At 39.4% G+C, this 26567-nt stretch overlaps 1 protein-coding gene across 1 annotated transcript; it reads left to right on the top strand.

The window, feature by feature from the left end:
• The first annotated feature begins 1297 nt into the window (after window positions 1-1297).
• Window positions 1298-26110, top strand: LOC126390819 (uncharacterized). Its single transcript, XM_050045289.1, has 12 exons — window positions 1298-1567; window positions 3745-4011; window positions 4138-4470; window positions 6261-6515; window positions 7517-7734; window positions 12147-12331; window positions 12427-12518; window positions 18616-18795; window positions 20967-21233; window positions 21363-21695; window positions 23107-23361; window positions 23578-26110. The coding sequence occupies exons 1-12, from the start codon at window positions 1495-1497 to the stop codon at window positions 23748-23750; spliced, it is 2631 nt and encodes an 876-aa protein (XP_049901246.1). The 5' UTR covers window positions 1298-1494; the 3' UTR covers window positions 23751-26110.
• The last annotated feature ends 457 nt before the right edge of the window (window positions 26111-26567 follow it).

Below are 26567 nucleotides of genomic sequence, written 5' to 3'. Positions count from 1 at the left end.
TTTATACAAATCTCCCATACATATAACATGTCAGCTGAGGATGTGTGTTTGCTCATGTCTGCAGAGCCTGTTTTTGTAGCCAGGTTGCCTTATTAAGCAGTTCAGATGGTTATGTAATCGCGAACACGCAGCAATATCCTCCAATTCCCTGAACACACAAGTCAGTTGAAGTCAGACTCTGTATGACACATCGTACTGTTCCCATTGTGTCCCTCTGCTGCTCTTTCTCAAGCACTCACACCTAAATATTTCCTAGATTGCTCCTGTGATGTGGAACTCTGCCTTCAGGGCTGAAACATAATAAAATAATGCAGTTGGCAGTGTGTAAGTACTGATAAAGTGTGAATGAAAGACCTGTAGAGTGGTACTTGAACATGTCCAGTATTCATGGAAGTGCTGTCAGGAAACTGGGCGATAAAGATCACCAGGAAGCTGAGGAATGTTTGCTTACAGCTCTGCACTCAAAACGGTTTCCACATTAGATATGAGTACAAAACTTCCTCCACTTGAAGTTGCAAACTTTCAGTTTTGTTCCTCATGTTTAGACCTACAGATATTAGGTGCAAATATCACTATATCTGTACCTGTGGTTACTTGGTGGTAACTTATTCAGTGAGGATCCTTAACTTGTGTAATAACCCAGAGTAAGACGTGAGGAAGGGTGGTGCAAATTGCTCTTTTGTTCTCTCCACGCCTGTCATCTGTGAGCATGCATCCATGCATTTCCTGAGGTTAATAGCCAAAAGGTTTACCCAAATACAGATACATTGAAATTTTTGGCTCCAAGGGTGTGTTACCCAAACTCAAATAGACATTTAGTTTTAGATTTCTGTTGCTACAAAGGAGGTGAATTAAGTTTTGCATGTGGATCTCAAAACACTGACCACAATTTAAACAATTTTTCTTTCTTTACTTGACCTTAAATATTGAAGTATTAGTGGTAGATATAGATTTGTATTTTGTGAATTCTTTATCTTATGTGATCTTATGTGTTTGATCTTTTATTCCATTTTTCAAGTTGTGCTGCAAAAGCATTTCTTTATTGTGCTTTTCTCAAGGGCCTTCCTTGGATTGGCCTCAAATTTACTGCCCTGAAGCGCAACTAATTCAAGCTCAATAAATGTTCTACTTTAGATGTATTTAACCTCTTTAATAGGCTTCAATAAGATAACAGAGGTATCACTCAGATAATGTTAAGTCTCTGAAATGAATACGCAGCAGTGTAGGGAGGAGGATTGTATAAACCTGCGCTGCCTCTGGAAGCCGTTAACTACACAATGCCACACTTTCACTTCTAAGTCTGACAAGTTGACTGTGGAAAAGTTTAGAGAGGATGTGTGGTGTGAGAAAAACAGGCTGCGCTGCGAACATTGTTCGACTATAGTAGAAGACCAAAATAACGGACACAGTGGACTAATTTGCTTTCTAACCACTGTTGGATTCAACGTTTAATGACTTTTATTATTTGTACTACAAAAACACTAACTGGGAATAATGTTTTTCCGTTGGATTCTACTGGTTGTCTCTTTGACGAATTTCCTGTGGGACTTTTATGTGTCCAGTTGTGGTAAGTGAAGAGTTTTCCGTCTGAAGTTATCTTACAAAAGGGTTTTATTGTCATCAGACTATTCCCTGTATACATTAAATTAGGATTTCACATGATTGTTCCAAAAACAAATGCACTTATACTGTAGAACTCTGCTAATCTTAGTCCAGCAAACTCAGAAACACCTTTATAACTTGGGACATACTTAAATTTGAAAGGATTTTCTAGTATTTTATTATGTTTTTACACTTCCTGTCCAGTGCCTTTATTTTTAAATCACATTTGACTGTTGTTTTTGTGATTCCTGTGGACTCTCATCCTTCTTGAAAATGCTGGACAAATTAATTTGTTGTCATTATTATCAGTGTTGGGGAAGTTACTTCACAAGCATAGCTGCGCAGCTACTAATTACTTCATACTGAAAGAAGTTGAGCTACAACAAAGCTACCAAAGGGAGACTTCTAGTTTCGTTAACTAAAGCTACTTAGAAAAAGTCGTTCAAACTACTGTGTAAAAGATGATCTTTCGCACATGAACAAATTATAGCAAAATATAGTTTATTGCAAGCAGTGCCCACTTGTTTAAAGGTCATACATGAACCCTAAAAAGAAACAAGAATAAAATACTCCATTATTCACAAGGAAGTGAAGGTATGTCAGTTTTGGTTTTTGTGCATCAGTCAGACACCTGCCTTCAGAAACTAGACTCCAGGTGGGGTATTTAAACCAGGCAGGGTCGCTCAGTTGGCCAGGTAACTTCTAAAATAGCATGCAACAACGTAAGTCTAATTATGGCCAAATGGGGTTCAGTGACAGTAGAGAGGCGATGGTAAAATAAAACTTTAATAAAATAAAAAATTATTTCCTTTTATTGCCGAAAATTATTTGTAGTTTCAGTATTTGCCTACACACAAAAAATGAAAAAAAAAATATATATATACTATATATATATATATATATATATATATATATATATATAACTAATTTAACTACAATGCAAATACGGATAAAGTTGAACTACAGGCAGGCTACTGCGAAATGTAATTAAACTACTAATTTTATTACATGTAGTTCACTTCTCCAATCCAGTGCTCTCTTTCAAACAACATATTGACTCAATAGTTAATCAGTTTATCTGCAGTCTAGCTGTGCTGTATCATTCCAAAAATGGGGGATAGGGGGCTGGAGCCTATCCCAGCTGTCACTGGGCAAGAGGCGGGGTACACCCTGGACAGGTCACCAGACTATCACAGGGCTGACACATAGTCACACTCACATTCACACCTACGGGCAATTTAGAGTCACTAATTAACCTGCATGTCTTTGGACTGTTAGAGGAAGCTGGAGTACCCAGAGAAAACCCACGCTGACACGGGGAGAACATGCAAACTCCACACAGAAGGGCTCCCTCCTGGTGACAGTGCTAACCATTACACCACCGTGCCACCCCCTTCTAAACTCACCACTGCTCAATGTATGAAACTTTGAACTGGTTACCACTCAGTGCTCGAAGACATTACCATTGGCCCCAGTGCATTTTAATTACGATACCGAATGCCATATATATCCTCATACTCACTTAGACATACTCAACAACCTTACTTTTATGTTCCCAAAACTAATGAAGAAATTGGCAGATGTGCCTTTAAATTTAAAGCTCCCTCTGATTGGAATAATTTGCTCATCAGCATAAGAACAGTTAACTCACTGCTATTGTTGTTATTGTTGTTGGTGTTGTTGGTGGTAGTCGTAGTTTATTGATGCTCCAGGTGTATTGTGGCATATACAGTACATCCCTTTTATTATGCAAGGGTATTGCGAGCTTGAGGGAAGGATGTTGGGGTGGTTTGATAAATGAGAGCTATGTATGTATGTTTTATGTTGTCATTGTGTCCATTGTAATGAAGTGTGTTGTGTGTTTTGTGTCGGACCCCCTTGAAAACAAGATGGTTCATCTTTAGAGGCTATCCACGAATATACTTTGTTTAAACTCCCCAACACTGATCATCATCATAACTGTTATTAGTATTTATTTGATCAAAAACAAGTAAATATCTTCGGCAAATACAACATAACTATGTCATGTAATATTATAATGTGTTAAAGGTATTTAGTAGCCTATTGAATGACAGATTTAAGTGCTTTGCTAATTTCACACTGAGCTGTCTAAAACCTCAACCTGTAATGTCTGTGTTACAGATGAGAACTGTGCAGATAAACCTGACTTCACTCCCTCCATACTGGTTGTCAAGTTTGGTGACCCGACCTCTGCCAGCTGCTCTGCGTGTGAACGTGCCTGCATAGGCCACATTTTTAAAATCGAAAGCAATTCAGGAAAGACAGAAACAGACGGAACCGTGATTACATGGACGGTCGACAGGCTGACTGAGTGGGACGCATCACCCTTGTGCTACTATACCATTCCTCAAGCCCAGTGTTGTACCACCCTGCCTGTGACTGTCTACAGTAAGTAAACAAAAAACTTGCTGGTGATGATTTAATTATTTATAATTAACGTGTGTACGTTTAGGTGGTTTATATTCTCTCATCTTGTTACTGAATGTGTGTCTGTCTCTCTGTTTGTCTCCACAGAGCCTCCAGACAATGTGTCCATCAGCTTTGATAATCACACTGGGCCAATGTTTGAGGGTCACCAGTACACTCTGCAGTGTACAGTGGAGGAAGTCGCTCCTATTGAAAACCTCACTGTGACTTTTTATAAAGGACAAACAACACTGGGTCAACTTCATTCTGAAAACATCACAGAGAAGAAACCAGTGACTGAGACATTCACTTTAGACATCACCCCCAGTAAAGAAGATGATGGAGCCCAGTACTGGTGTGAAGCAAAGCTGGAACTGGGACCTGAAGGACCACAGCCCCCTCCAGTGGTGATATCACAAAAGATCCCAGTCACTGTGCACTGTGAGTACGACAAGGACATCAAAACAAGCACATGACCACAACACATTAGTGTCAAAGTGTTGATCTTTGGTTATCCTGTTCTCTCATTGGTACAACTCATATTAAATGTCCAGTGTGTAAGATTTAGGGGGATTTAGCGTGTCAAGTGGTGAGGATTGCAGATTGCAACCGACTGAAACTTCTACCGGTTAGAATTGCTGCAGTGTTTATTGTTCAGGAGCTGAATTATCCACAGAGGTCTCTTTCTCTTCATCATGTCAGAGATGGGCCGCTATCCCAGCACCTGCTACTGTGTGCTCATCTCCTTTCTCAGAGAACTGAAGATCCGGCTGTTCAGGAAACTTTAGAAGGAGTTGAATTATTCGCAGATGTTTCTTCCTCTCCAATATAAACTGACCAGGGGTCTCATTTATAAAACAATGCGTAAGATCAATACTAAAAATGTATGTACAGACAAAAGCCAAAAATGGCATGTGCCAAAAAATATTTGACAGTTTCTACAATCAGGCCTCCACCTCACCATCTGCATCGCCAATTTCCTGTCTCCAAAATGTTCGTAAGCATGGGTCAGAGCTTCCCACATCAAGTTTGTTTTAATAGATCACAACTTTTACGTGGGAGGTGGCATGCGCCTCTTTGAGGCCTCATTTTGTGCGTACACGATGCTTCTAAATAACACCCCAGGTGATTAAAATCGATAAAAACATGGAATTAAGCAGATTCACATCAAAACAATAGATATTTTTCCAATGCTTTTGTCACGGAGGAACTGCTAACTATGGTGGCTAATGCCATAACTGTGACAATGCAAATGGCCCTATCTAGAGCCAGTGCTTGGTTTGTTCATTCTGGGCTACTGTACAACATGGCAGTGCAACATGGCGATCTCCATGATGAGGATCCACTTCCTGTGCAGTTAGAAATGACTGATTCTACCAAAACACAGCAATCCTTATTTCTAGGTGATTATACACTAAAGACAACATACCAATACTTTTCATATTATTTCATTTCTGACAATATATTCCCCTAAATCCTACACTCTGGACCTTTAAAGGAATAGTTAAACATTATTTGGAAATACGCTCATTTGCTTTCTTTCCAAGTGTTGAATAAGAAACCCAAACCAGTCTCATGTCTGAAAGGTTAATGTGAAGCTACAGCCAGCATCAGATTAGCTTAGCGTAGCCTAAAGACAGGAAACAGGGGGAAACAGCTTGGCTCTCACCTAATGCTCATAAAGACAGTGAGTAAGTGCATTTCCAAAAATGTCAAACTATTCCTTGGATGGAAACTTCTGTAACAAAAGGCTCCCGGTCAAACAGTGTCTCTCTGAGTTTTAATATTACACTTGAGACACGGTCACGTCTTATTCTTCCAATAGCTTTTTATACATTCCTGTATGATTCTAGTATCTTTCTGTAGCTGTATTCCCGTAACTGAGGTCATTTCTTATCGCTGTCCTTTGACTTGTTAATAACTGTCCAAGCTGCTGACACTCGGGGGGAACTTTGTCGAAATTTTCCTCCTTGGATGCAGCTGTTGTGCACCAGTGATGACACGTATTACAATGTTGCGCCACTGGAGCACATGTTACATGATATATGCTCAAAATTAATCAAACACAATAGCACATGATTACATAATCAGTGTGATCTTAAAAATGTTTGGTATTCAAATTTTTATCACAATGACCATCTGTTTACTTATCTGTTTTTAAGCCTGTTTTTTCCTTGTCAATTACAGCTTTTGTGTTTCTCTCTGTCTCTCTTCACTCAATCAACACACAGATGAGCCTCAGATAGAATCATCTCATGCACATACGATCACCATCACAGAGGGAGACCCTCTACAACTGAACTGCTCAGCTGTGGGAAACCCCAGCCCCTCGTACACCTGGACGCTCCCATCGACTCACTCTTCCTCCCTCAATAGCAGCGTTTTCACTATCGACTCTGTAACTGCTGCGGATGAAGGGCTGTACAACTGCTCTGTCAGCAACATCATGGGGAATGTCACTGTGAGGTTCAGAGTGGTCGTCCAAGGTGAGTTCTTCCTACTTGCTTTACCTAAACCTCTGAATCGACTCTCTTTGCAGTCGACTACATGCTTGTTTTAAAAACGCCCTGACAGCATGGTCATAATCATGATATGCAAATGTGGATATTCTTAATACATCATTTGTTAGACTTAAAAAGCTAACTTTCGGTAATAGTTTAAATGAAATGCTAAATTCATGTTACAGTGCTGTATGTGCAGAGTCTTTCTATATTTTTTTAGGATTATGTGACACTATGAAGCCCCAAAGCTGACAAAATGATCACATGGCTTAAAAAGACTGTGCACCAATAAATAATACTGTTAGTTAGATAATTTAATGGAGTGGACATTTTTAAATTAGATAAATCAATTTTACTTTCACTGTCTCATTTTATTTTTGATTTAGTTTTCAGATTTTATTATTTTTTCTTTTTTGTCTGTTTGGTTTTGTTTTGTCTTACCAATCATTAATCATGTTTAATTTCCTTTACCCACTCAACAGTTCCCATTTTCTTCACCAAATTTCTAATTTTCTATGATAATAAGATGAGCATTTCCATGTATGCCAAAGGTGAGCTAAAGAAAATCGGAAATGTGGTGAGGACATTGGATTGTGTTGATAAGATACATGATAAACCGTCTGCAAAGATGGGAATGTAAATAAAGTCTTATTTTTATCAATTTTATCAATTTATTTATTTAGAATAAAACCTTTCTCATTTTAACCAGCTGGAAAAAATGTAAAAATGTATATCACTTCTTACAGTCTATTTTAATCGTCTAACACACAGTACTATTTGAAAACAGTTTACTGCCTTTTGGCGGTTGCAGGGCTCTGTATCATGTCACCAGCAACATGAGCTAAATGTGATCATGTAAAGATGCCCCATCACTGGGATCAGTACTGACCAATCAAACCTTACATGGTTGATGTCTTCATTCTTCAGTTCTTCATTTAAAGATGTTGATTGACCGAATCACAAATCAGCTGTCTATTTGTCCCTAGGTTTAACCACAACCACACTGCCAACAACAACTACAACAGCTACAACAACCGCAACAACCGCAACAACCGTAGCCACCACAACAACCGTAGCCACCACAACAACCGTAGCCACCACAACAACCCCAAAGACAACAACCACCCCGAACAGTGCCACCACCAGCAGCGCACTGCTTCACGGGTTCATAATGTGTTTCATGCTTTTCTTCTCTACTCTGGTTTGAGTTAATTCCCAAAGAGGTAAAATGAGGTTTGTTTACTAAAACAATAACATATAATATTTTTGCCACTAAATAACGTAATTGGGCAGTAAAAGGCATTTTTACATGTCCTTTGTAGCTCACATCTGATCTCTATACAGCCAGTTCTCTTAAAGGTCCAGCATGTAGGATTTAGTGGCATCTAGTGGTGACGTTGCCGAACTGAAACCTTTTCCATATGCCAAGCATGTAGGAGAACGAAACACGTGAAAACACACAAACGTGAACAGCTCTATCTAGAGCCAGTGTTTGGTTTGTCCCTTCTGGGCCATTGTAGAACAACATGGCAGACTCCATGGGAGAGGACCTGCTCTTTGTCTAGATACAAACAGCTCATTCTAAGGTAAGAAAAACACAATTGTTGGTGAAAACACCGTTATGAATATTATATACCATGTCTGTCAATAGATGCACCTAAATCCTACACACTGGAACTTTAATACATTAGAAAGCAGCCTGTTGTGTGAGATCACTTACTTATTACAACTGATATTTAACTACTAGAAGACATTATCTTGTAACTAAGCAGTGATTATAATTTGTTGCTTTTCTGCATACACAGAACATAGATTGAGAATATTTTATTGGCAATGAAAAAACAGTAGGATAGTCTACAACCATGCTTTACTTATTGGCAACTTGGGCACAGTTAGTTGTGCTTTGAGCTAGATGCTAACTACAGCATGCTAACATGCTCACAATGACAATGCTAACATGTTTAGTTGTTGCAATGTTTACCATGTTTGCTATCTTAGTTTAGCATGTCAGAATGATGAAATTTGCTAATTGACCCTTCACTACGTGGACCTGACCGTCGGTTAGCTGCAAGGGAAGTCAAACAACATTCATCTACACACACTGTAATGACATACAGCTGGTTGAATAGCAGCAAAGTTTCCCTGCTTCCCTTCAGTGTTATAATCACTAAAAAGCAAAAGCAGCATGTGTCTACATTCAGTAGGCTATATCTTCAGTAGCTAGCTAGCTAACCCTACACTTTTCAGGGTTTGATTTTGGTTTTGGAACAGGGAAGAAACGTATATCTTTTTCCAACCTCTCCAGGTAACGAGTATCATTAATACACGACGTGCCCCAGGCACAACATTTAGCTCCAAATCCACAAAACCAGTCTGAAAATGAAGGAAGTCTGAAACGACTGCATTAGAGTCAATGGAGCACAGCTGTGTTGTTGTCGGGCCCTGGTCTGTGCCGGCCCAATGCTACGTTGTGATTGGCCAGTGTGCGTCCATTTAGCGAAGGGTCAACTAGCATAAAACTTGAAGTAGGCTGACAGCTGAGGCTGATGGGAATGTCATTAGTTTTGCAGGTATTTGGGCACAATGGAGAAGTTTGCCTCCAGGGCATTCTGTCAGAAATAATTTAATTTTAACCCAAAACACAATTTTAAAAAATGGCTTTCTAGCAGAAACGTCTCCCAACAGCAGCAGGCTTATTTGGTCATAAACCACAGTATTGGACAAGTTGTAATTTTTACCTGATGATGGCGCTAGATGAAAAGTCAGTGGGTCACCACAGCCTACAATTAATTCTTAGGGAGACATTAATGTCTGTAGCATTTTTTTGCCAATCAATGTTGAGATATAGAGGAAGCGTCAGAGAGTCACCAAAGTGATTTGCACTCATCAGTCTGTACCAAATTTCATCTGAATCCAATTGAAATTTGAAATTTTAAGTCTGGACAGAAGAGGAGGACCAACCAACAGAATAACATTCTTCAAGCAACGCAGCGAGCATGGGTAAAATCTTGTTTTGTTTTGTTTCTGTAAATCTTTGACCTCTCCTAGTGGTTCCATTGAAATACACTCAATTGGATGTTACATCAAAAGGAGCACTGTAGGATGAACTTGCTCTAGCTGCACATAGCACCAACTTTCACTTTCACTTGGACTGTCTTTTTTTTTTTTTAACAAACCAAGACTTGTGCCTTGAAATAATTTGAAAGATGCTTGTAATCACAGAAAACCACACTAGCTTTAATAGCAGTTTTTTTAACCATATGCTCATGTACTTCAGTAATTCACTGGAATAAAGATTTTAATTTAAATGAGTTCTTCTTTATTGATTCAAGATCACACTGTAGACATACAGTATATATAGGAATTTGATCAAAATTCAAGCTTCAAAATTTGATACCACTTTAAATATTTAACACTTTTAGATTTTCGGTGCAACAGAAATTTTAATCAGTTGTCAGAATGTACTGATGTTAAATACCCATAAACGTTTTCCACCACAGTTTTATACCTGTGAAGAGTGCTTAAAAACACAATTTAAACCTTCATATAAGTAAGGTTAACTAGATAAATAAAATTGTTTATTTAATATTTTCATACATTATGTTTGTGTTTTATTCAGTCAAATGCAACAAAGTACATCGGCTGTCAAATATGAATAAAACTGGAGTGAACTTTTACTCTCAGGTCAAACTTTCAGTCAAAGCATAACTTGGGTGCAGCTACACAACTTTCTCCACTCCCAGCTCTGACGGGGGGAAAAAATAAACAGGATTTTGCTCTTGTTCCACAGTTTTGTTCACATACTGTGTGTTTCACAGCATATAAGGCTTTCTCTATTATTATCAGTGAGTACATCATCTAGGCTACATCATGACGTCCTGTCCCCAACAGCAGGGAGCAGTCTGTCACAGTGTCTTTAGTCAGCCTACCACTGGGAGGCGCCACACTCACCATAGTTACATACAGTATATATGATCTGATTTCATACCATTGTATTGATATTTTAAATATTTGTAATTAAAAAAGCGATAGTTCACAGTTACACCTAAAGTTATCAATTTTCTGGAAAGGGTGTGTTATATTCTGACAAGCCATCGATACCTCAGATAACTTGATATCAAAGCGCAGAGCAATTTGTGGCCTCTGTTTAAATAATATTCAACATTAATGCCTGTGTGAATTTAGTGGAAAATGCAATGTCGGCAGGTTGTAACTTGGACAAACATCACTCCTCTTATCTGGCACACTGTCCAGCTCTCAAATGTGTTAACCTGGACTGACACCCAAATACAATTACAGTGATATATAAGGTTCTGAGGTTTTATTTCTTACATATGCAGGGAATACAAAAATGTCTCTTTCCAGTAAATATGACCAAGTTACTCACACAGACCTTGTTGTGAGCAGTTTCACGTAGGAACTATTTTTTTTCTACTACACCCAACAACTGGATCACAGCGCAGAGGTAAGCGTGCATCTACTGCTAGCTCACCTAGCACTACTGAGCTGGCTAATGTTACAGCTCAGCCAAGGAGGACGTCATTAATGTTTACATCTCACACTGTCATGAGCACGAGCCTCTCATGCATAGATGCACACTTCCTTCAGCATGGTGATTCAGTTGGCAGGTGTAGTTTGGTTTTGGTAGAAAGAAAATAGTTCCTACATGAAAGTGCTCACAACAAGGTCTGTGGATTATCTTGAGTAACTGGGTCATAACTTCTGGAAAGAGACATTGCTGTTGACTTTTTCAAATGAATATTTTTTTGGGCGCTTTGAGCACCACAAGCCGAGTGCCATCTAGTTCCCTTATATTTAAAAGAAGGCAGACATCTCTACAGTCAATATCCCCAACATTCGGTAACTCATGCCAAAACAATCTAGATTGATAAATAGCACTACAGGTAAGAGGAAATATATGTATTTTTGATTTTAGGGTAAACGTTGTCCCTCTAAGGTTTTGCAATAGTATGAAAACTAAGATAAAAATGAGAAAAAATAAATATAGCCTGTTCCTTTTATCAAACTTGCTTCCCTGGTATTTAATTTTCCAGCATTTGAGTCCTCCTCCCTTTGTGGTCAGCATTCATGGGTTGTGACATGTACAGGCAATTGTATGCAGCAGGTTGCCACCCAGATCAACAGATACACACACACAGTAGAGAGGGAAGAAAGAAAAGTACCTTTATTCAAAAAACTAAAAACATTCAGCGGTTATGACCTTTCAAACTAGATGTGGAACTGCAAATGAAAATATCAATAAATAAACAACAATCCAAAAGGATACATGAGGTAATGAGGCAGCAGGAAGACATACAAGCATAAAAACAATTTAAGAAGGAGGTTCTTAGAGTAAGGATTACTTATACAGGCAGACATCCTGAAAGCAGCAGTGAGAATTTGACTGCTAAAATGTGCTCAGGTAAGTTCAATATGCTCAATCACATTAAGAATTACAGACACTATGCAGCAATGGGTCGGGGCACTGTGAGGAGCAAGTAGAAGAAAAAAACTTTCCAAACCAGAAATCATTAAACCTTGAGAAAGGTCTTTGAAATAATGTGTCTAACAGCACTATGCCGGAATGTCTATCCATCCATACATACATCCATACAGCCATACATTTTCATCTGCTTCTACGGGGCCAGGTCATGGGGGCAGCAGGCCAAGCAAAGCACACCACACGTGCCTCTCCCCAGCAACGCTTTCCAGCTCCTCCTGGGGGACCCAAAGGCGTTCCCAGCCCAGATGAGATATGATCCCTCCAGTGTGTTCTGGGTCTGCCCCGGGGCCTCCTACCGGTGGGACATCCCTGAAACACCTCCAGCAGGGGGCGCCGAGCAGGCATCCTGATCAGACGCCTGAACTACCTCAACTGACCCCTTTTGACACAAAGGAGTGGCAGCTCTACTTTGAGCTCCAACCGGAAGTACCCTGTCGCTATGGCTGAGCCCAGCAACCCCACGGAGAGAACTCATTTCAACTGGAGTAATAAATGAGATGACTTTACATAACGACCTGCACAACCACTTGGGTTGTGATAACTGTACATGCCAGGTAAACCATTATGTCCCTTTGTACTGAAATGCAAGTGGTATATTCTATATTTAAAACACCAACCAGGTCTATGCTTGTCCAGCCTAGAGTACTGTAGAAAGTGATGAGGTTTTCCATGTTCACCTTCTTCCTCAAATCTAAACTCAACCCTCTGGACCTTAAATACCCATTTTTGTCTATTTTTAGGAGTGGGATTTTGGGGGGAGATATCATGTCAACAGCAGATGCCACATAGACGATATGAAATCTGGGAACGTGAAGATTAATGTGAGGGTGAGGTGTAGCTCAGCTCAGTTACCCGGCGCCTAATGATGTAACCAGATAGATACAATGGCAAGTGGGTCATTGTAAGCTTTCATTCATTGTCTATTCATTCATTCATTTATTTTTTGTAACCGCTTGTCCTGCCAGGGGTCACAGGGGCCTGGAGCCTATCCCAGCTGACATTGGGTGAGAGGCAGGGTACTGCCTGGACAGGTCGCCAGACTATCGCAGGGCTGACACATAGAGACAGACAACCATTCACACTCACATTCACATTCACGAACAATTTAGACTCACCAATTAACCTGCATGTCTTTGGAGTGTGGGAGGAAGCCGGAGTACCCGGAGAGACACGGTGAGAATGCACAGAAGGGCTCGAACCAGGAATCCTCTTACCGTACGGCGACAGTGCTAACCACCATGTGAAGACAGACATTGCCACATTAGCTGGAGGTTAAAATGCTGTCAGGAAAGGGATTTTTTTTAACTGGTCCTATAAAACACAAGCTACTCAAACTGACTGCTTAAAAACATCTGTATTCTCCCGTCAATTTCATCATTGTAATTACGTTAGTAAGTTTAACATGCGACACATATGACTAAAGTACATGACCTCAGTGAATGACGTTCAGGTCAGACAGCGAAGTGCTGTAACTCTTCTTATGAATTCCCCGCTTCGGGTCAGCTTCCTCTCGGTAAACCTCAGCTGATTTACTTCTATGTTTCACTTCGTCTTTGCAGAATGGAGAACTTGTTTTTAAATAAACTCAGCTCAAGTGCATTAATTCATTTATGAGTGTAATTTATATCTAAATACACTGTAAACATCTATAAACACTGTCATGATGCCTTGAGGCCTAAATTGTCAGTTGCATCAAACATGTTACCTTAATTTCAGTAATGATAAAATGAAAAGGCTACTATGCCAATGTAAAATATGGAAAGATAAAACATTCAAGCGAGTAAAGTGAGCACTGCCATCAAACAGAGAGGTGTAATTCAATGAATCTGGAGGAGGTAATAGAGTCAGACATACACAGGGCCGGCTCCTGGTTCAGCCTGTCTCTGTTTATGTTACGTGCGAGACTGTTATGTCTCACCATCTCCTGCTAAAACTATCATACCATTTACTGGAACATGACCAACCCTAAGCCTAAAACATGCAGAGACAAGCTTAAAAAAGTCAATGAGCAATGAAATGACACTAAGATTAGTCAGTGTTTTGTGTAGCAACTGACTGTTGTACCCGAGGTAGGTTTTGTTTCAACACTGGAGGGGACACGCAGATGAAACTGAGGATTTGGAGTTCCTCCACCAGAAATTTTTGAGCATCAGACACTTCATTTTTTGCATTCTAGTGAATTTTTATGACACGTTGTGTCTTTTCTGCATCAATTTATGGTGTAAATGTCTTTAATTGTGTCAAAGTAAAAGTCCTCTTCTATTTTCCCCTGCATCCTCCCTGAAATCATTATCTATGCAAGGTACAGTATGCCTGTTTTATTCAGATCAGAGCTTATTTACAGTATGAACTGATATAATAGTAACTTTATTCATATAGCACTTTTAAAAGCAGAGTTTACAAAGTGCTTTGACAAACAAAGGCAAAAGCAGCAATGGGATACTCAGAAGGCAATATAGCAACAGAAAGCCAAACAGTCCTACAAGACATAAGCGAGACAGAGCTAGGGTAGAGATAAGACAAAGTTAAAACAAGAGGACAAAATATGCAGGATGCTAAATGTCTATATAGATAAATAAATAAAAAAGCCAAAAACAACAAAAGCAATAAAAATGACTAAATAAAAAGGAAATTAAATGAATAAAAAGACAACATCACATAAAAGCAAGTCTGTAAAAATGGGTTTTAAGAAGTGATTTAAAAGAAGTCCCTGATTCTGTAAGCCTTATCTCTTCAGTCAGGTCGTTCCAAAGCCGAAGGGCCCTGATGGCAAAAGCATGGTCACCTTTAGTTTAAAGCCTCGACTTTAGGACAGCCAGAAGGGCCCACCTGAGGATCTGGCTGCAAACTAGCTCATATTAGGTCAACATTTTGGCTATTTAGCTTGGGGCCAGATGAGCTGTAAAGGTGATCAGTAAAATCCAAAAATCAATTCTAAAATGCACAGGAAGCCAGTGGAGAGAGGTCAGGATTGAGGTGATGTGATGTCATCTGCTGCTGCATTCTGAACTAGTTGGAGGTGGGAGAGTGACGCGAATCCAAACAAATCAAAGATCTTTGTCACATCCTGGAAATTATTTTTGGCTCATAACTGACCTATAAAGCATTATTACAGTATTTATCAAGAGTGAATAATGAGGAAGTGGTTCTAATGGGTAGTGATGATGATGCAGTATCGCACAGTTCATTTAAGGCTTCCTGTTCTCGCAGTGGTGAAATGTAACCAAGTACATTTACTTAACTATCAATCAATATGTGTCACATGAAGTCATAAAACATGACATCAGTGAAATACAATCATCAGTTTCATCAATTTGTGCACTCAAAACAGTGTAATAATAATAGTGATAATAATAAATACATGTCTATGGGGATCAGGCTTAGAATCCTTGTGGCCTGAGGGCAGAAGCCTTTCCTGACCCTGGTGTAACCGATACCTTCTTCCTGACCTCAGCAGGGTTGGGGTCTTTAATGATTCTTCTGGCCTTATTTTTTGCAGTACCTGGTGTAAACATCCTTTAGGCAGGGTAGAGCTGAATCAATCACCCTTTGCAGGGCCTTGCGGTCCTGTTGAGTACTGTTTCCGTACCAGGTTGAGATGTTCCCCATCAGGACACTCTTGATGGTGCCAGGAATAGAAATTCCTCAGTGTTGGAGGGGATACCTGGAATTTCCTCAGGCGCCTAAGGTCTTGTGGTCTAACGTTACCACACAACTTTATCCAAAGGAGACACTTTTCTCGGTTGAGATGTGGTTTAAAGTGTAAAAAATACACCTCGTCGCCCAGCCTCTCAGGATACCTTGTGTCGGAGGTGCATGTACCCCATGCACACCGTTTGACCAATTTTAAACTTCACATCTCTGAAAAAGCTCATAAAACCAAACAAAACAGACTTTCTGTAATGCATTTCAATGAAAGTCCAGGCAGAGAATGTCCAAGTTTATGGGAATGGCTATACGCACTGTGACTGGCTCATCGCGTTTGAGGGTGGGATTTAGCCATAGGTCAATTCCTCCTTTATCAGACTTCACCTCTTTTTTCATTCACAGAACGGGGTTGCACAAGGAAATTTTCAGAGCAAAATAAAACAGGCTGCAGTGAGAGTCTCTCTCCATGGGATATCTAAAAATAGCGGGCTTGTGCATTTAGTCCTTCTCAGGCAAGCCCAGGGGTTTAGTGTTTCCGGAGCCCACAGGAACAACGCTCCGCAACACTTTTTTTTTCTCTGAGTAAGAATTGGGATATATGCCGACCCGTTTGAAAATGATATATATAAACGCTTGAAGATCCTCTCATTACTAAAAGTGTATGTCATATAAAAACTAATGGAGTTAGAGTTGTCAAAATGAAATGTAATGTGTGTTGATAGAGTCACATTGTCAACTCATGCATTGAGTAATATTACAAGTAAACGTTCCACCTTAAAAGTTGCTGGATGTCGGACAGGTGAATTAAGTTATTTGTTTCACAGCTGCTGAGAGAGGCAGCAAAACATCCTTTCATTTTGTAGTTACAGTTTACTAATAAAACTCTCCACGGTATGAACAGTGGTTACATGAGCCTCAGAACCAGCCACAACTCAGCCCTGAGCAGAGTGACCGTCCTCTATTGACCAGTCAACAGACTGCAGTGTTCACAGCTCCACCTTTTAGTACCAGATCTGTGTGCTCGGCACCCCAACAGAGGGGGGACCAAGAATGTGGGTGACATGGTTGGTACCATCAACAACTTTTAATCGTGGAAACAGAAGAAAAGCGCACCAAAATGAACTGAACTGAACCGTACCATACTGCTCGGTGGAAACAGGGGTATGGAGAAGCAACGTTTAGTTTTTATGCTCCACATATCTGGAAAAAAATCCCAGAAAACTGCAAGTCTGCACCAACTCTCACTTCTTTTAAATTAAGGTTGAAGACTTATCTGTTTTCCGCTGCCTTTTATTAAATGAAATATTTACTCATTTCTTACACTGCACTGTAAATTTTATTATTCAAGAACTTTTATTGATTGACTGCAACTTTATTAAACTCAATTTATTATTATTATTATTATTATTATTATATAAGTGTTTTATCTCTGCACCTCTTGTCTGCACTTTTGCTATTTTTAATGGTGATTTTTTTTTTTTTTTTTTAAATTGTAAATAATTTAGAATTAAATTTACCTTTTACATCTTTTTTTCTCTTTATTCTTTTATTGTAAATCTGTAAAGCATTTTGAATTGCCCTGGTGTATGAAATGTGCTATACAAATAAAGCTGCCTTATCTTGTCTGTTTTTACTTCTTTTTTTTTTATTTGAACTTTTATTGATATGTCTGCAAAAGTGCTTAAGTCTGATAAGAAAAGAAATGAAAAAGAGGGGGTTAGTGGTTACAGAGGGTTTGTGTGTGTATCAGTGAGTTGTGGATCTACTGGATAAGTTAGACAAAATAGAAAGAAATATTGGTCCATTCATGTTGCTTCTGGAGTCGGTGTCAAGATTCTTGGAAAAGTAGGTACCAGAAAGGTGAGAAGCTGCCACCTCCATGGAGATCATCTCCAGAGATGACTGAAACCACAGTCCCTGTTTCAGCTGGGCTGCGTCCTTCCAGTTTGTTGCTATAAGTCTTTCAGCTGTCATGCATCCAGTGGTTACAATTTGTGTTTGACCAGCATCCTTTAACAGTAGGATTCAAAAGACACAATGTTGGGTCACAGTGAACAGTGGAGCCGATCATTTTTCCCAGGGGAAAAAGGGATTGTGTAACATTACCAGGACAAGTCCATACCATATGATAAAAAGTATCTTTAGCTTGCTGAGCCAACAAAGATCAGAGTTGGCTTGTTTTACTGATCTGAATACTCCTTCCACCACAGCAGCTGTGTGGCTCTGCTGCTCTTTTCCTAACACTCCAAAACAAGTGCCATTAAAATATCTGGCCCTCTGATATGAAGTCCTGCCTCCCTCCGGCTGGCTGCAAACTGTAGTGGGGGAGGGTGTGGGGTCAGAAGAGAGGTGGAAACACATAAAAATAACTTGAGACACCAGAAAGGAGGGAAAAAAGGAGGAAATAATTGAGTATGGAGGGACGAAGAGGAGATGAATATGTGTAGGAGAGGGTTAAGATTACCAATACTGCTGCTGCAATCTGTTCAGCTGAGACTCTTGAGCATGACTTTTTCCCTACCAGAGGGACAGAGGGCTTTCAGGAAGGAGATAAGGGAAGTCTGATTCCGGAACAAATTCCGTCCAGTAGGCAACACCACTAAAAAAAAAAAAAAAGAATAATAGCGAAGCTCTGCTGCTTGTGTGCAGCCTTTACGTGTTTGTGTAAATGTGTTGGGGGACTTTAACTCAGCTGGCTGCTCACAGGCTGAATAACCGAGGTGAACTCAGGGTCACAGTGGGGATCAGTCCTCTATTGACACAGTACCGGAATTTCCCCCAAAATGCCTCGGAAATCCTCCCTGATCGCTCACCAGTTTCGATTTCGAGTCTCTAATAGGGTAACTGGAAACCATTGGTAATGTCGGGAATGTCTCCCTCACTGCTCTGAGCCTCTTCCAGGGAAAAGGGGGAGTGGACTCTGATTTTTTTAAGTGTTTCTTACTTTCAATTTTGAGTCGCAGTCTCTCTGGCCATCTTTGGGCTCGACCGTTTGTATTACCGTGCATCTCGTTCGCTTACAAGACCCACCGGAGACAATGTTTAGCTATCACATCTTTGTGGTTGTGTCTTTGAATATTCTGCGTGACCTGAGTATGTCCGTTTCTGGCTGTGGTAAGTTTACCGCCTCTGTTGCTGTCTGGGATTTTACTGTCCGCCCTAGAAAGCGCTTCATTCTCCTGCCTTAATGATTGATGATGATGATTTTTAAATGTTGTGTTTAGTGTTTTTAGCACTTGTAGTAAAAGTTGGCAGTTATTCATCCAATTGTATGCTTCAGATTTATTATTTATTTTTATTTTGTAATGATTTCTTGGCCAAAATGTATTACATTCTTTAACAATGGCTTACTATGTACATGTATAGTATTATAATATAGTTGTAATTTGTAAAAAAGCATGTTTTAGAGCAGTGGTTCTCAACAGGTGGATCGTGGTCCAAAAGTGGCCCACTCTAAATGGACCATGTGTCAAGTTTGTAAAAAAAAAAAACAAGAGCCCACTTTATTTTCAAGTACAATGAATTTCTATTTTGAAGTGCTTTTTTCCGCTGTACACTGAGTAAAAAGCGGAGAGCTACATGACAGAGACAGCATACTAGCTCAACCACATGGCCAAACACATGTATGACGCTGAATGAATTAAACTGTGGGACCTCGAACTGATGACTAAGGAGAAATCTGGACCTCATGGCTGGTCCAGTTGGGAACCACAGTGTTAGAGCCTCTGTTGTGTAGTGGATAATGTCACACATGTACACACAAGCGGTGGCAGTAGTACTGTAGCCTACATATTCATGGCCATACCAGTAAAGCTATTTTAATTTGGAATGGCCTCACTTTCATTAGTGTAGCTTTTTCACCACTTATCCTTACTGACGGCTTTAAAAGTTATTATGTGGCATTCAGTGTCTTAAAAAACAAGTTGAGCTGTTGATATCACAGGAGAATAGCCACATACCTTAAAGGGGAACTACGCCCGTTTTGGAAATTTATACATGTTATGTGGTCTAAGACAGTACAATAATATTAATAAACATGGACAGCTCTCTTAAAAATACAAAACCTAGAGTGCTAAAAGTCAAATTTGTGATGTCATAGGGTGTAAAGGCTGGAGCTGCTCCATGGTGAAAGATGTTATAGATGACGCTGAGAGCAGCCAGGGGAGTGTTCTGCATGTTTGGGTACAGTTTCTGTTTCAGAACTGAGAACAGTACAATAGAGTAACGCTCATTTAGGTATACAAAAGAAAACAAAACATGTGGGTCAACAAAGTCAGGCTCCCGTTCATTGTCTATGATGCAACTTCAGACTTTACACCTAATGACATCACAAGTTTGGGACCTCTTGTTTGAACTTTCCTTGGCCATAGCAGTAACGTTGGAATTCTTAACTTTGGTGGTGTTCCCCTTTAACCTTATTTATTTATTCAGTGATTGAGTTGAAATGTAGAGGGGCAGATATACGTATATGATTAGATTTTTTTTTTATCTTTAGATATATATATATATTTTTTTTAGTAAGTGTTTTGTTAAATAGTTACAGAATTGTGAGTGTGTACAGGGGCGTAGCACCAGATTCTGGGCCTATGCATAAGCAGTCTCTGTGGCCCCCTGCCCTTCTTTCTTCTTTCTCTTTCTTTCTGTCTCTCTCACGCATCTTTTGAATAATTTTTTTTAAGTCAGTTTGCTTTCTTTTCCTTTCTTTCTTTCTTTCTTTCTTTCTTTTCTTTTTTCCCTTTCTTGGGGAAAGATGTATGTTGGTGCCCTTTAGCTACATTCAGTGACAAATCCTAGTACAAGGGTAGGCTTAGAGAAATCCCCCTATTTCTTTTATACAGAGTTCAGTCTTTTGAACCACTTAATTTAGCCAATATTAATTTAGTTGTGGCACTAATTATTATATAAAATTAAATAATATAGAAATAAAGAAATGAAAATTGCAAACAAAACAAAATCTTACCCTCCAGGCTTTTTGAGGTCCCCCCTACCACTTGGGCCCTGGGTAATCAGCTCCACTTTTCCCCCAACTACGCTGCCCTCTGAGTCTCTGAGCCAAAATAAGTGTTTTGTATACAGACTGTTTGGTTGCCTGGCAAGATGCAGCTTCAGTAACTAAGGAGGAACTAAGGATTGACTGCTGTTCTATTAAGGAAACAAATACATATATTGAATTAACAAACAAAAAAAACTTTTGGTTTCTTTGAAAGACATTGTGTGAAATGACAGTTTTAGATGTTTTAATGATGGATTGTCTAAAACCTCAACCTTTAATGTCTGTGTTACAGATGAGAACTGTGCAGATAAACCTGAGTTCACTCCCTCCATACTGGTTGTCAAGTTTGGTGACCCGACCTCTGCCAGCTGCTCTGCGTGTGAACGTGACTGCATAGGCCACATTTTTAAAATCGAAAGCAATTCAGGAAAGACCAAAACAAACGGAACCGTGATTACATGGACGGTCGACAGGCTGACTGAGTGGGACGCATCATCCTTGTGCTACTATACCAATCCTCAAGCCCAGTGTTGTACCACCCTGCCTGTGACTGTCTACAGTAAGTAAACAAAAAACTTGCTGGTGATGATTTAATTATTTATAATTAACAACGTGTGTACGTTTAGGTGGTTTATATTCTCTCATCTTGTTACTGAATGTGTGTCTGTCTCTCTGTTTGTCTCCACAGAGCCTCCAAACAATGTGTCCATCAGCTTTGATAATCACACTGGGCCAATGTTTGAGGGTCACCAGTACACTCTGCAGTGTACAGTGGAGGAAGTCGCTCCTATTGAAAACCTCACTGTGACTTTTTATAAAGGACAAACAACACTGGGTCAACTTCATTCTGAAAACATCACAGAGAAGAAACCAGTGACTGAGACATTCACTTTAGACATCACCCCCAGTAAAGAAGATGATGGAGCCCAGTACTGGTGTGAAGCAAAGCTGGAACTGGGACCTGAAGGACCACAGCCCCCTCCAGTGGTGATATCACAAAAGATCCCAGTCACTGTGCACTGTGAGTACGACAACACAGAAAAAAGTCAACACACCATTACACCCTTGGTTATCATGTTGGCCTCTTTTGCAGTAACGGAAGAAGTATTTTGACCTTTTACTCAAAGCTAATCAATATGTTTAAAATAGCAATGGCTCACATGACTGCTTGGAGGTGAAAGGGGTCACGCATAGTGATGAGCCCACTTGACTCTGCAGACCTCCTCATCTCTACGGACCTCGATAGCTTAGCTCATTGTTTTAGTCTTACAGCCCACAAGTTTTGACTCGGTCTCATCACTTTCATCTGCGTGTTTCGAGTGAAAAAGCTGTTAAAACCCACTGCTCAGTACAAAACAGCAGACAGATAAAATTGGCGACCAACCGGTGAGCATTATTTTTGATATTTTTGTCATGAGTTGGTGAAGACCATAATGTGTATATGAAGACGGATTAGCATCTCCACCTATCCTCATTGTACAAAAATGAAGCCAAAATACCCCGAATACATCCCCTGTCATCTTGTGACATAATTTGGAACCAGCATCTGCACAGTAGCTATCTCCTGCCCAAACAACCGTCTGACCTATTGCAAGCATACTGATTAGCACATATAGCTGTCAATCACGACTGTAGTCTCCATTTTTTAAACATCAAATTACTCGTTATAACCATACCAAACTAACCAGACCATAACCAAAAGGAACACTTGAACACACCGTGTATGATTAAGAACCAAGTTTTTAAGTTTGGCCCATGTCCTATCCACTAATATAGAGGGGCCAAGTTAGCTTCACTTTTGGGGAGCTTTCATGTCGTCCGTCTTTATATATAGTCTATGGTGGAGACCAAAAACAGAGCCAAAAGGAGTGTCAGTTGACCAAACACATGATTCCAAATGAGTGTTAATGTCGTGTTGTGTTAGCAGCTTAAAAGGTGATAATAGTGTAGTGCAGAAGTCCTGAAAGCCGGAAATGAGTTAGCATGTTAGCACTCATGGTACATTCAGCTCAAAGCACCAGTGTGCCTAAATCCACCGCAGGGAGTCTTAGCTTATCTGAGCACAGTGAGTCTCATAACAATACAGTTCAGTTGTTGCAATATCTAATATATTAATATGTTTTAAGACATCAGTCTGTAAAGGAACTTTTATAATTATTATAACTACCACTGTTCCTGTAAATAAAGGTAGTCGATTAAAATTTTAAATACTTTCAGTTATGTTTTGAAGTAGAAGCACATAGTAGCAGAAACTGAAAGTGAAGTACATCAGCCTGTAAGAGACAATACTGTAATGAAAGAAATTGGGTGCTTTCCACCACTTCTCTTTTACAATGTGCTGTACGTCACCATCAGTGGACCATCTGTTTAAAATTTCCAAAAATTTCCCATGCTGCTGTAATGACGTATTGTGTTTCTTTCTCAACACACAGATAAGCCTCAAATAGAATCATCACTTCCAGATGAGATCACCATCACAGAAGGAAACCCTCTACAACTGAGCTGCTCAGCTGTGGGGAAACCCAGCCCCTCATACACCTGGAAGCTCCCATTAGATAGCCCCTCACCCTCCAATAGCAGCGTTCTCACTATCAGCTCTGTAACTTTTGCGGATGAAGGGTTGTACACCTGTACCGTCAGTAACAGCAGGGGGACTGTCACTGTGAAGTTTAACGTTGATGTCCAAGGTGAGTTTTTAAGTATTGTCCAGTCTTCAGGGTTGTGACTGTTACTGGAAAGTGACTGCAATGCAACATTGCTTTCAGTGTTTCTTTCTCATAACATGATTGTAACACGTGACACAGGAAGGAAGTTCATTGTGGCTGTTTTTGTATTTGGTTTTGGTCTGACGTCTAATAATATCTGTTCCTTTTTTCTTTTTCCCCTTACCCAACTCTCTGCAGTCAACATGGGAATCATTACAGCCGTGATAATTGGAGTTTTTGTTCTTGTCATGATCGTCTTGGGCCTTCTTGTTTACTTCTATTGCTACAAACCCAGCCGAGTGGGACAGTACAACCTGAAGGACGTTTTCCGTTTGCACGCACGACACTCCACCGTGCCCTGTGCAGAGTAAGTCTGCGGGAGGACATAAAATGTTTATGGACCTTTGTCGCATCTCTCTCTCCCTCATTTCCTGTTATCTCTCCACTGACACTATCTAATGATATACAGTACCCCAAATTATATCATAAAAATGAGTTGAATTCAAGTTTTAACTTTAACTTTAACTTAACCTCACTACTGAATGGAACAAGTCACCATCTCTCTTTTATCTGCTGTGTTTACAGAAGCTTTATATACAAATACTGGTTTTGTACAAAAACATACAGTAGATCATGTAGTAGTAGCTTACAGAGACATTTTAACAGTCATAACTTTATAGAAGCATCATTTGACAGTCATTACAAGCAACTATCCAATATGCCTATAGGGGATTCCCATTAATGTATGGGGTTTATTTTTATGAAAAATATTTTGTGATAATTGAAAGCAGCTAATCAGTAAATCTACATACATTTAAAGTACAGTGTTAAAGTCTTACACAGTGTTGCACTGCAACATGTATGTAGCTCAGTTCCTTACCACAAAAATGTGAATATTTCACTTTGTCTAGAGTTACAAGACCAAATCCTCTGTATGTGTGAAGCAAATACAATATTATGGGTCACATCTTCTTTTTTAAGAGACAGGACTTTTTACCTTATCATTATAGATTTTTCTTGTTCCCACAAAAAGACTAATGACGTGTTGTCCATCTCTCAGTGCATTCCTGCTTTCCTTCCCTGTGTGTAGCACCCAGCCCCAAGTTCATTAGCTCGGGGTTGAGTGTGTAGCAACATTGCTCAAAGGGAAGTTCAAACTGCATTTGTTGGGGACTATTTTCAGCTGTGGATTTATATACATTTGGCGCACTAGTGAGTATTAAAGACAGCAGGATGTTGTACATGGGTTGGACTCGACACAAACCACAGTGCCCCTGTTGATTGTAATGAAGAAACATTGGTGCAACCATTTGACACATGATAGGTTTTTAATAGTTTTGCAGTGGTGGCTAAAAGTTTGGTAGACAGGGTAGTGTAAACGCCACCCTAGGGTCTACTTTAGATTTATAATTGTGCTTTCGTGGTACATTTTATGAAACAAATTTGTAACTCGTCAGATTGTTACAAAATCATTTCCACACACACTCGTGAGGTGTCCTGAGGCAGTTGCTTGTTTTACCTGGTTGGTAATCCAGCCTTGAGTAGGCTCAGCTCATTGTTCATCTTTTCATGGGAACTGAATAATGAAAATAGAGAATATCACCAGACTTATCCTTGAACGGATGCACAACCTTGAGTTTGGTAGAGAGCCTCTGGTTCAACAGGTTTAGCAGTAAATATAGAAGTGCTGATATTGTTGCTGTTGTCGTCATTTCAGTGCCTTACTCTGTTTGCATTCCTATAAACTGTCACTTCATTGGTTTTTAGAACGTCAGACAAAGGACTGCAGTTCAACATTAACTAGTTTGCCAGCTCTGGCACATTTACAGAAATGTTGATTAATGTGCGTTGTCCTGAAATACACAAATGTTTTAGTCCAGCTGCAGTTTTATACAGCGACATAGTTGATTATTGAAGTAGAATGCTGGCAGACAAAAGTTTACATTCTATACCAATTGTTTGATATTAGAATATGAATTTATATTAAATGTATACAGGCTTATAATGTAAATTGATATATGACTCAAAAGTGGAAGTAGTTTATAAATAAATAAGTATAAACTTGAATAACAAAAAAGTTAAATAATAAATTACAACAATCAAATTTTTAAAAAATGAACCAATTTTATATTTTGTCATTTGCCAAGGGAAATGAGAAACTAAATTTATGTTATTAAGTCAGTATTATGTGGTGCTTATTGGGCCACACTGGTCTGAAACAAGGTGAAGGTGTTGTTTTTGGTTTCTCTCTGTTGTATTTTGGCAGTCTTACTGCAAATGACCTAATAACTTCATTCAGAGATGTGCTGTGTATATATAAAGCTCAATATTATTATGTGAAAATGCTTGCACAGGACTTCACAGCTATGTGTTTAAACCACTGAAACTTTGAGCCTGACCTCATTCCCGCCCAGCTACTGATGGTGCAAGTTTCTGTGTGCATGTATTTGTAGTGTATATCTTTGTGTATGGTGTATGCAGTGTATTCAGAGATGTGCTGTTTATATTTAAAGCACACACACTTTCTGTGTGCGTGTATGTGTGTGTATATTTGTTGTGTACATGTGTGTATGGTGTATGCATCTGTTGTATTGCTGTGCTAGCTTAATGACACTGAAAAAAAGAACTAGATGCAAGCAAAAACTGTATAAAACTGAATTGCTCACTTAAAGAAAATGCTTTGACCACATTTATTTGAAAATGTAATTAAATTATCACTTTGTACAAAAAATGAGATGTTTCCACGTGTCTTTCATTGATATTTTATTGCTTTTTTTTTTGTTTTAAGATAGTTTTTGGGGGGCTTTTTAGCCTTTGATTGATGCCACAATATTGATGCAGAAGTACATTAAAAATACTACTTCATCTGCTTTTCCTTTCATAAATAAGTGAACATAAAGTATTACAATCACAGATTGGCCTTAGAGTCCAGTTATCCAATGGAAGAATCCGACCTTGCCTCATACGTGAAGGATTGTCAGACATGCTTACTAAGTCTTACAGTGTGGCTAAATGGCAAGGACAGTACACCCTGAAAGTGCTTATGACACTGGAAGACATATTTCCTGTTTATGATTCCTTAACGCTGAGTTAGCTTGTCTCCTTCTGAACTCTGCAGGCTTTTTGATCTCTGAGGCTTTCACGAGAAAGTCCACTACAAACATTCTGTTCAGGGTGGAGCGAGTAAA

Source organism: Epinephelus moara, chromosome 5 (genome assembly GCF_006386435.1).
Source record: "Epinephelus moara isolate mb chromosome 5, YSFRI_EMoa_1.0, whole genome shotgun sequence".
Classification (NCBI taxonomy): domain Eukaryota; kingdom Metazoa; phylum Chordata; class Actinopteri; order Perciformes; family Serranidae; genus Epinephelus; species Epinephelus moara.
Note: the sequence above shows the minus strand (reverse complement) of the source record. Positions and strands in the feature narration are given on the sequence as shown.

Bases quoted from the DNA above. Each gene is read 5' to 3' on its own strand.
- LOC126390819 (XM_050045289.1), top strand. From the start codon at position 1,495: ATGTTTTTCCGTTGGATTCTACTGGTTGTCTCTTTGACGAATTTCCTG. The intron at 7,735-12,146 runs TGAGTTAATTCC...ACATCCATACAG, and splicing joins TTTTCTTCTCTACTCTGGTT to CCATACATTTTCATCTGCTT. The intron at 21,696-23,106 runs GTGAGTACGACA...CTCAACACACAG, and splicing joins GATCCCAGTCACTGTGCACT to ATAAGCCTCAAATAGAATCA.